The sequence below is a fragment of the Genypterus blacodes genome, unplaced genomic scaffold (genome assembly GCF_046128005.1).
Source record: "Genypterus blacodes isolate CSIRO-AG114 ecotype Tasmania unplaced genomic scaffold, CSIRO-AGI_Gbla_v1 ptg000055l_1, whole genome shotgun sequence".
Classification (NCBI taxonomy): Eukaryota; Metazoa; Chordata; class Actinopteri; order Ophidiiformes; family Ophidiidae; genus Genypterus; species Genypterus blacodes.
This window is the reverse complement of record NW_027466867.1, coordinates 7,189,618-7,200,618: the sequence shown is the minus strand read 5'-3', so window position 1 is coordinate 7,200,618 and position 11,001 is coordinate 7,189,618. Positions and strand designations below refer to the sequence as shown.

At 42.8% G+C, this 11,001-nt stretch overlaps 1 protein-coding gene and 1 long non-coding RNA gene across 2 annotated transcripts; both read left to right on the top strand.

Moving 5' to 3' along the window:
- Positions 1–843: 843 nt before the first annotated feature.
- LOC143001707 (uncharacterized) lies at positions 844–3,949 on the top strand. Its single transcript, XM_076151438.1, has 5 exons — positions 844–941; positions 1,686–2,369; positions 2,467–2,667; positions 2,791–2,920; positions 3,015–3,949. The coding sequence occupies exons 2-5, from the start codon at positions 1,967–1,969 to the stop codon at positions 3,487–3,489; spliced, it is 1,209 nt and encodes a 402-aa protein (XP_076007553.1). The 5' UTR covers positions 844–941; positions 1,686–1,966; the 3' UTR covers positions 3,490–3,949.
- Positions 3,950–4,983: 1,034 nt separating this feature from the next.
- LOC143002120 (uncharacterized) lies at positions 4,984–6,463 on the top strand. The gene is made up of 2 exons (XR_012963753.1): positions 4,984–5,103; positions 5,206–6,463. It is a non-coding gene; the product is annotated as an uncharacterized LOC143002120 (long non-coding RNA).
- The last annotated feature ends 4,538 nt before the right edge of the window (positions 6,464–11,001 follow it).

The following is an 11,001-nucleotide window of genomic DNA, read 5'->3' as shown; positions in this document are numbered from 1 at the left end:
GATCTATGCCCTGATCATCAAGAATACATGCCTTCCTGTGCCACTCTGGCACCACAAATCAAGAGGACACAGGATGAGATTACAGTCCCAGAGAGCACCGCCAAAAGACAAAGACTGCACATCTTGAGCAAATACGTAAGCCTACATTTTCATAAATTAATCTTTACTGATGTTTGCATCACGGTTTGGTTTATGGGGAATATAGGAGATGTGGACTGAATAGACCTTATCCTGTGGTGATTCCAGCATTTCTCATTGTCTCTCATTCTTATTCAATTCATTGTGGGTATGTGGGATATTTACATCATCTTGGTTGAATGTGAATGAGACTATCCAAAACACTGAACTTACAAATCTGACTCCTGCTAATTTTATGGGCAGCCGAAGTTGTGTGTGTGTTTGTGTATACAGATAAACACACCATGAAATCATATCAATATAATACACAGTTTAGATAAATGTATTGCTTCTTTAGTTCTTCTCTAGTTTAGTTCTTAAAGTCTACATTGACAAAGCTGGATTATTGTTTTAATAAGTTAAGTCTTCAATCTATATAATATTTATTATAGTATATTATTATTTAATTTGTTTAAAGAACGAATCATTGCGTGATGGCGATTGAGAAGTTGAACAGAATTTTCTGAAATGAAGTCAAGTAAAACAGACGAATGAGAAGAAACGTCACTCCCTGGCTGCAACTCAGAAATCCCACCCCCTCGGCTAAACTGACAGCAATTTAAGCCTATAGGAAATCGCGTATAAAGTGATTGACATGTAGGAAAACCAATAGGTGGCGGGGTTACATCCCTCCGGCAGCAGTGCACGTATAGCTGATTTGCAACCCGCCGAAGCCTCGCTGGTGAGGAAGAGAAAATGTCGCTGGCGTCGACGCGGCCGTTCTAGGATCAGTGTCCTCTTACGAAAGAACACACGGCGAACCGGTGAGTGGGACAACCGGTCTGGCACTAGTTGCATCTCCGGTCAGCACTTTAATACGGACAGTTTATATCAGAACCGGCACAAAATCTCTCAGTCTTTACCCCGTCGTGTCTCGTTTTAGGCCCGTTGTACAAAAACCACCCAGCACAGACAGCGCCTGGCAGCCATGATGATTGTTTAGTCGCGATAACAAATGTGCAGTGTGGATTTTATTTACGTCATGAAACAAGCAAAGCAGCGTGTATTAATTTAAACAAGTATATCAACAAAGTTTTACAACGGCCCTGACTTATTTCAAAATTGTGTTGTGGATAAAAAAAAGCGTGTTTTGTTTGTTATTTTTGAAAGTTATTAACAAAGCTCGTTCAATGTTTGGCTAACGCATTTTAAGACATGCAGCCATTATTAACCTCGTGTTTCTTGCACTTTAAGAAGACAATGTATGTTTGCATTCATGTATACATGTATGAGTTACGGCATACAAGTGGAGACGTACGGTGGAATTCTACGTTACATACACGATATTCTAACCTCTATGCACTTTCATTCAAAATAATACTTCAACCAATAAAATGTACATAATTGGACAACATCACATCAACTTCTGGATTCACCGTCACACAATCCATTTGCCGGAAGTACTCAAACACAACGCACTTTGGTGTCATGGTGTAGAAATTGAATGTAAAGTTAATTTCAGACGTTTGTCTTTAACAATTTCTCACAACCTTTTTTTTGCCTTTCAGAATAAGATTCCCACTCCCATGCTGCCGTGAGCGATGATGCACTTCAAAAAAACTCTAACAAGAGAGTGAATGATGACAACATCCTCAAGCCCAGTGGAGTTCACCTTTGCCATAGAATAGATTCATCTACCCTCCCCCTTTATCAGGTCGGCTCTATCCATAAGCATTTAAGAACAGAAAGGTGTACTATAACACTACACAAGCTTCTAGGGAAACCTGATCTGATATTTAAAACCGCTTAAGTCTCTTATTCAGTGATAAAGGCAACATTAAGCAAAGGGATGGACCCATCTACAAGTGTAGTGGGGCTGGATGCCCAGGGGAATATGGTGTTCAGAGTGGTAAAACCAGTAATGGGCATCTTTCAGGTAACTTCAGATCAAACCAGCATAGGACAGGGGGGCCTTACTCTGCAAGGTTTACCAGAAAACGCAATTGTACTTCCTCAAGGAGTACAACTTCACACTCCACTAGAACAGAATGAGGTGGAAATGCACACGCTACAGCCTCACATTCAGCACATTCAGCCCCAGATACAGCTTACTGTCCCAGTTCCGACTGACGATGTGCCCCAGAATCAGGACCCAGCGCCAAACACCAACCTAAATTCAGACTCCGTGACACAGATTCCATTTGCGGAGGTGTCGTCACTCCTGGATCCCAACATGAAAGGATCGAAGGCTCGTAAGTGTGCGGTTGTTGAAAGATATTATTGATTTAATGTTGAGTGTTTCAAGGACTAATGAATCAAAATAATGATGAATTCACCTCTAATTTTTAGGGAAGTATCTAATCTCTTATGATGAGATTAAACGGCGCCTTAATTCTCCTGAGAAGATGTCCCTGCGCTCGCTGGCAGCCTACACTCGGGTCAGCAGAGGCCCGGCCAGCAAGAAATCACTCCTTGAGTCGCTCAGTGTACTCGGCCTCACACCGAGCACAACCACCTCTGTATCCTCATCTTTCTCTAAACTCACTGAAGGTAAGGTGACTGTGTGTGCGTGTGTGTGTGTGTGTGTGTAAGATTGTTTTTTTTATTGGCACATGGTGAGGAATGTAAACACGGTTGTAAAAGATGAGTCTCTTATTGTATGTTTGTTCTTAGGAGACACTCAAGCTTTGTGTGCTGATTTGAGGGACTTCTCTCAGGACTATGTGGACTGTGTCAACATGGCTAAGCAGCTCATCCCAGAGACAAACACAGTACAACACTGGTCCAAAATTATTGAAACTAAGTATGTATGTCTATGATTTTAAATAGAATACTAATCATGTTAAATCAAGAGTCAAGGAAAAGTAATGATTGGTCTGTGTGTTTGCCTCTCTCAGGAACCACCTGGAGGATATGAGGAAGTGTTTCAAGGACCCAGTCAACAGTGGAGCGTTTGATAACGTCACTCATGGCCTTGGTATCGGAATGTTGGATGTTGCACTGGACATGATCATCATGGTAATTGAACAACAAATTCGGGTCCTGTCCGGTGCGGCAGCAACCGATCCGACTCCACCGCTGCGGCGCGTCCGCCGGCGCCACAGAAAGCCTCGTCCCACTAATGGAGAGAAACCTCACAAGGTGCCTGCAGGGGTCAAAGACCCCGCAAAGGTCCTGTCAAAGGCCAAGGGGCAAAGTAGAAATAAGAAGAAGATCATAACAGAAACTGGACTGGCTGTTCCTGTGGTGGAAAACCAAGTGGAGCAGTGCAAGCCTGACGAGGTGGAGGGCAACGTCCTTACGCTGGTGTCTGTGGGATACGAGACCGTCTCCACTGGTCTGGATGCAGCTGGGAACACTCTGACCCACTGAGTGACACTGGCCTCAGATCCTCCTCAGGGCCGGCCCAGCAAATCCAGGTTTTCAGCGGCCTATAGAGGCATCACACATACAAACAGTCACATTAGAAGGGAAGCTGGGTTGTTCAGTGCCAGTTCAGCTGTGAAGGAAGATCAGGTCATGAAGAGCTGAACACCAGTATAGTTTGTTATATCTTAACCTTACGCAAATCCTTTGTTCCTTTGGTAGAAACAGATTCATATATATTTTTTGATTTCTAATTAAACCCATTTATGTTTATTTTTTATTTTGATGTAAACGTGCTGTACAGTGAGAATGAGAAACCTGTAGAAGCACAGAGAAACTCCAGAGAGGCTGTGGAGTGGAAATCAGGATTATATTTTTAACCCTCTGTAAAATGTCTCCTTTTGTATTGTATTTATTTGTAGATTTACAGCTGATCATGTATCATTCTGTATTACAGTACTGAAAATTGTGTCTGAAAAGTGCTGAAATATAAAGATTTAATTTTCATAACTACACCGGCTCTCGTTGTTTGCCTTGTGATGATTTTGGCCTGAATGTTCTGGTAGCTGAAAGGCATTGTGGGGGATTTTAGGTTCAGTCAGAATGGAATTGCTAATTCCTGAACTGTAAACATACACAGAGGGAGGGGGAGAGAAGAGACTTACCAGGGATTTGCTTTGTATTAACACAGAGAGTTGGCTGGCGAACAGAAGCCGGCTGCATGCACCTACTCGTACCAAACGGAGAGACAATCATGTTTGTTTTGGAAGGAAAGAAGCAAAGGGAGAAAATCATTCAAAGTCCTGAGTGTTTTGTAGGAAAACAACAATTTGACACGGTTTGACTACCAACTGTCCACTGCCAGGCGGACGGAGCAGAATGGGACATTCTACCGTGCCGCTCACATACACACATACACATGCGCACATGGACAAACGTGGATCCAGTCGGCCGCACCTCTACACGCCAAATGGTGAGTACAACAACTTTGTAATAACGATTTAACCCTTTTGAAAGCATATGCACAGCTAGCATTGTTTGCATTACTTTGTCTTCATCTTCCTCTTTGCTGCCCACAGATGATCTGAACAACGCTCTTGGCACCATCAGAGTTCTTGGTCTGGAGCTGATTGAAGGTGAACTCAAGCCCCACCTGAACACAGTGCTGATTAAGATTAAGGAGAGAGGTGAGTTCTTTCACACATCTATACACATTCACTTTGCCAATGTGTGTGAGTGAGTGCGATGTTGACTTGTTCTAATTCTCCTGGTGTCCAGAGAAAGGTGCCCCTGAGCAGGTGATGATCAGTGGGATCCTGCCTATTCTGGCCCTGTCTCTGATGAGAAGAGGACCGCTAACTGCGCTGACGGCAAAACTACTCGCTGAACTCGCCAAGGAGTGTAAGTTTCCTACATAACCCAGATAAATCATATGAGCACATTATAGCTGTGGTTCTCCATTAATTCACTGAGTCTCTTTGTGTGTTCTCTCAGCTGTGGTCCGTAAAGGGTTTGTGGAAGCAGGTTTGGTTCCTGCTCTGTTGTCTACACTGACCAGCACGGATGAGGAGCTGCTTCTTCATGCTGGACAGGCCATCTCACGCATGTCCTATGATAGCTGTAAGTTTACCTCTTTGATTTCCCTTGTGCCCTCGAAAAAGTTGTTGTTATTCCAAGGTAGCACAGTAAGTAAGTCCTTCTGTTCCCTCTTGCGTCCTCTAGCGGAGCGGCAGGAACTGCTACTTCGTCGAGGCGCAGCATCCCGCCTTGCTGCCATCGTGCTCCGTTATTCTGACCATCAGGCCTTGGCGTCAGTTTGTCTCCAGGCCCTCTGTAACCTCAGCGGGATGGAGTTGGCAGATGAGGCGGGAGTGGTCTGGAGTAACAGGGAATCCGTAAGGCCGGGGGAGTCTGTGTTTCACGGTGTCTCGCCTTACACGTGTGGTTTTGGCTCTTCTGTGACGATGGTGCGTGTGTGTCAGTGGGCAGCAGGTCAGTATTCTGTCAGCATTGAAGTTGTCCAGCGATACTCCTCCTCCTTTTGGAACATTCACGGGAGCAGACGGACTGTTCGCTGGTTCCCGTTTTCCAGCTTCGGAGGCTGTTCAGACCTGTTCAAGGTCTTCAAGTACTCTGCTAGGATGAAAAGTTTGAAGACTCGGGTTTTCCATACTTTCCTCTGACAGCGTAGAGACAGACGTAGCTACAAATTGGGGATACAAACTTCATTATCAAAGGTGACCACTAGATGGCATCCAATTACTTTGCAGAATATTAAGCCTGTAATAGAAAAGAAAGACCAATTTGTGACTTTGTACATGTAACTGTACACACAGAGAGAGAGAATGATCTGATAATGCCTGGATACACACTCTCACTGGTTATTCCCAACATATTAACACCATCGTTTAAAAGATTCACTCAAAGCGATATGACAGCAGTTTGTGATCATGTTGTAAATTGTGCCATGCCCTTTGACTATAAATGCATAGAATACAAATGCCAACACAAAGATAGATAAAAGTGCCCCCCCCCCCTCTCTCCCATCTCAATCTCTTTCTCATTTCAACCTCTAATTAGCCCCCTTATTGGTTCCATCCTGCTCCAGGCGTCCAAACGCAGGGGGCACGTCCTCTAATCAATCCTAACTTTATTACTCTGCAAGCCACTTAAATATTTGATGTGATAGAGATGAGGCTTTGGAATGAGTTACAAGTAGACAGGTACACGCGCCAATTCTTTACTCACTCCACTGTCCCCTGGTGGAAATTTGCTTCGCTTTGGAGCATCAATTTTGAATGAAAACATGTTTGAACAAAATACAGCGCGCACCGACGCATGCTTGTTTCATCAGGTTATCTGTTCAAAGGTCCCTGACAGGATCACATAAGTGTTTTATATGAAATTACCATTTGTTTGACATGGCAATGAATTTCTGAACCTCAAGGCCTCAAATAATCAAACAGAGATAAAAAGCTCAGTTGTGTGTTCTGGTTTCCTGGAGGAGTTTAGTTGCTGTGTGTCAATCCCAGTTCTTTCCCACACTGTTCTGTCCAGGAGCACAGCCAAATTATCTCATTAAATAATATTAACCCGGTCTAGTTAAAAGAAATTAATGTAGATTAGCATTGAAATCAAAATTAAAATATGCAAATACATTAACAAGTGTGATCAACACTTCTGCAGTGTTTTCTTATTTGTAATCTGCCTTATGCACATTTCTCCTTCTAAACTGTGCAATCAATAGCTCCACTTCCACTGGGTAACAGGAGAGACAAGTACTGTGCATATTTTACTTTTAATATAACACTCATTAATAATGTATGATGAACTTTGCGTTATATACCCGTAAACCCAGATACCACACAACTGAAGAGTGTTTTATTACTTGTCTTTGCAAATGAGTCATTTAAACTTTAATCCTCTTCTTGTTTTCTACAAAAACAACCCAGTGTAATTATATTAGGATTTCCTGGTGCCACCATTCTAATTACTGCTCTTTGAATTTCTTTATTGTGGCCTTAGTTACCCCTCGCTTGTAGCAACGGCAGCCTAGGTGCTACACACAATAACATAATGGTAAATGTAAAGAAAGAAACAGGATGAAGTTAATTAAATCTGCAAGCATGTAAGCGTACATACAAATACACTTGTACATGTATACGTGATAACTTACACCAATATGATACAGTAGCTTATCTGTGTGTACAAACACAACATGCAGGCATTAGGGGGTTCCATTTTGTTGGCCAGTTAATCTAATCACATTGATAGATCCTTCCTCGGGGCTTTGCCTCCTGTCTCTGTATGCAACACGTTTGATTGCTGAATGCATGTGGCGATGCACCCTTGACTCGCTGCCCTTCAGACACCCTGTTGCCTTTGTAGGTGACCAAACACTCCCACTTCCCTTCTCCATCGATATCAAACCGTCTGACAGCTCTCGCCGTTAAGTGTTAACCGTTAATACTTCTTGTAGGGAAAATCGTGTTTCTGGACGATCCCTCTTGGCTGCCATTCACGCACGGATAAACGGAAGCAGGGGGAAGCCGAGATCTAAGAGAAGAGAGTTTGGGATTAGAGGGTCACTACTTCTAAAGGCAGGCTGGGAAAGTGTGGGTTGAGAAAGTGACATTAATAGCCAGTGACATAGGGCCTATGAGCAAGGTACTTTGAGGGAAAAATGCCATCCTTGGATGTTCTTGCACTGTCAAACCCAACTTGTTTGTGAAACCCAGAGATTTCTGTGCAATTCCCTCTAACCTATCTATGTAACATTTGTGAACCAAATCCAAATAAATGATAATATAAAAAAAATCAGTATGTTAATCTTTGTTTACTCAGTAGTGTAAATGTATGTTTTCATTACACTTTATGTCGAATAGATGAAATGGAATGCATTAATGGACTTAATGAGCCTGTTTATGCCACATGCATAATTCATTTGATCATTCTTATCTGTTCCAATTTTAGTCTTCTCAGCATTTTTTGTCTGAAAATGAGACACACTGGTGCCGTATACTGATATAAAGAACGGTTCGTTTACCGTTTATAAGCGCTTTAATACGACATAGTTTTACAACGCCATAAACGAAAGGAATGTAAAAATTATAGCAACTGTCTGACCTCAATTCATTCATGGGAAACCAAATCGAGAACACAAAAGCTACAGTCTCTCGGCTCTGACTCTACTGTGACTTACACAGGAAGAACAAATAACAGCAAAAATCATTGTTTTTTGAAAGCAAACAAACGCAGTAGTTGTGTCCTTCTGGCTGCATTGCTTTCCGGGCTATTGAAGCTTCTGTCATAGTAGAAAATTGCTCTGTGTGCCACTGCTGCCATGGTTTTGTCCTTATGTGACTGCTGCGTGCAAAGTGGCAAATCTGCAGAGAAGCTGACAGACACCAACAATGTTTTCCGTTGACTTTTTCAACTGGAAATAAAGTACAACACAGCTGAAATGAAGGATTACGATAGAAAAATCTTGTAACCAAATTTGACTCCTGTTGATGACCGTAAATAGCGTTTCAGTTCCAGTCTTAGCTCACACTCCCCGACACTGTACTAGGTTATGACGTGCGGGTTGTGACTCAACACCCAACGCCACAGAGGCAGCCATGTCGCCAACAGGTTATTTTTACTCTGAGATGTCAGACAGCTGAATAGTTGGTTCAAATGCCGATTTCCTCATTTCTATTTCCGTACCAACATCAGCAGCAAGCATGGCACAGATGTAGCTCCCCCCCGCTGCTCTGAGCGACAGAATAAGGCTAGGACTGGAACAGACAACAACCGAGACTAAACACTGAGGATGTGTTTGAGGCGTGTGTGTGTGTGCGTGTGTGGCAGGTGGATGGTGGGGCCACCTTTGCTGAGGCCATCTGTCCTGGCCTATTACATCCATCACAGGAGGGCCTTTCCAAACGCCCGCACACACACACACACACAGAGACACGCACACACACGGTGTCAGAAAGGACAGTGCACCTTTAATCGCAAGTTTTGTTTTCACACATGGCGTTTTGTGTAATGACTATTCTGTGGGAATATTGCTTTTCGACATTATCAGCAGGACAGGGCGGGAACATGGCAGAGAAACAAAGAGAAGGGCAGAGCGGTGGCGCACGATGATGACATGGCAGATGGTTGATTGGAGATTATCTCAGTGGGAGGAAACACCAGGAAGCCAATTAGGGGAGGGGACAGTGACGCTCGCACAGTGAAGGGACCAATCAAACATTTTTTGGACTTTCTCTTTTGGGTCATGTCATTCAGCCTGCAGTGCCTGGAGATTTTAACTGTAAGTCTTTCAGATTTAGGGCATACGGTCGACAAACTAGCAAATCAAACTCTGGCTGTGAGTGCGGTTAATGGGTAATCTGCACTTGGTTTGCAGTGGCAGTGTATTCCTGGAGCTCCAAGATGTCGATTTAATGAGCAGTTTCAAGTGCTGATTATGGCCCTAGACCACTGGAACGTTATTTTAATCAATACCAAAAGGACAGGAGGAAGATGCGTGTGTGGGTGAAGGCTCGAGCAACACAAAGGAGAATCAAAGATGAGTCATACAGGGAAAAAGCTAGAAAACACAAGCGACTAGTACTTGATCTTTCTTTTATCTTACTACAATATTTACATGAGAGTTAAATTACATTCAAGTTGTCGAAATATAGTGCCAGTCTCCAGTCTTGGTTCTGAAAAGATGAAAACCAGACATGATAAACGGCTTACGTGCTTTCTATCCTTGTTTGTGTCATGAAATGGCAGTACACCTTGTGAAATGAGTCGAAATTCAACTTCATTGTACACCAGAGGGAATATTTTTGTACTGGCAGAATAGACGAGGCTTTGAGGACTTTCAGAGGACTAGGACGTTGTGTTATGTTTCGTAAGTCAGTATGCTGGGTCTTCCAAACTTTATCTTCTGTGTATTTTTGATGGAAAGTTTCTATAACACAAAAGAAATCATCACTGCGCAAAAGTATGAAATGGATGACATCACGTGAGATGCAAACTGGGGCAATGTGTTGGTGTCATCGACTGAATACTGATGACAATGTGTGTAAGTGTATACAGTACACTTTTGAAAAGGAGAAAGTCGATGGTAAAAGCTGGAGAGCACAGAATAGACCAACCATTTGGCTCTGAAGCAGGCCAATTAGATTAAAATCGGAGGAAATACAATTTGTCAGGAAGTGCATGTACAGCTAGAGGAGAAAGAAAAGGGAAAGGGGAGAATTTATGCAAATGTGTCTCAGTGTTGCTCTTTGTCCTGGATATCTGCAGCCAGGAAGAAGCAAACCTGAGAAAGAGAACCAGACACATGACCCCTGGAGACTGACTGACTCTCTGGCAATGCATATGCAAATGTGTTTAAGAGGGCGTGACCTCTGTCTGGGTCAAGGTTCAAGTTTATTTTGGAGGAAATGAAAACAAAACATGTCATAGAACACAAACAGGGAGACCAACAAGTACATATTTATATACAGAGGACAAAATGCAAATGAATGCAAATTTAGAATTGTCCCAATTATACACAGATTTGACCCTTAGGGTGACACGACAACATTTACCCTTGGATTTGTGCAAAAATAGTTAACAGTAAATAAGTAGTGTACATTATTACATCAACAGCAAACAGAATCAATCTACTGTGAAAAAGGAATGTTCTGTAAACAAGAACGACAACAACAAAATCCTTGATTAAGATGCTTGGTAGATTATACGCTTGTTCAATTAAGCTGTTCATTAGGTTTGCTTTAAGTGGTGCTTTCACTGAAGTTGAAGTGGAACATTGATATCACCAAACAAGCGACGCTGGCTGGAGCCTAATGGAGTCTTTGTTCACTCCTCCACTCAAACGTTTTAATCAATAAGTGCAGGTACTCATCAACAGCAACAACGCAGCTCCCACTGTAGGCCTCCTGAACAGTTTCTCGTGCCGTCTCCATTTTCCAAATCTCCCCAGACAGAAAGAGACAGAGCTGCCAGGCTTCCCCCGTCTCTCCTCATTTT

What these genes read in the sequence shown, in the direction of transcription:
- LOC143001707 (XM_076151438.1), top strand. Translation starts at nt 1,967, where the DNA reads ATGGACCCATCTACAAGTGTAGTGGGGCTGGATGCCCAGGGGAATATG. An exon ending in CATGAAAGGATCGAAGGCTC is followed by an intron (nt 2,370 to 2,466) that starts GTAAGTGTGCGG and finishes TCTAATTTTTAG; the next exon opens with GGAAGTATCTAATCTCTTAT. An exon ending in TTTCTCTAAACTCACTGAAG is followed by an intron (nt 2,668 to 2,790) that starts GTAAGGTGACTG and finishes GTTTGTTCTTAG; the next exon opens with GAGACACTCAAGCTTTGTGT.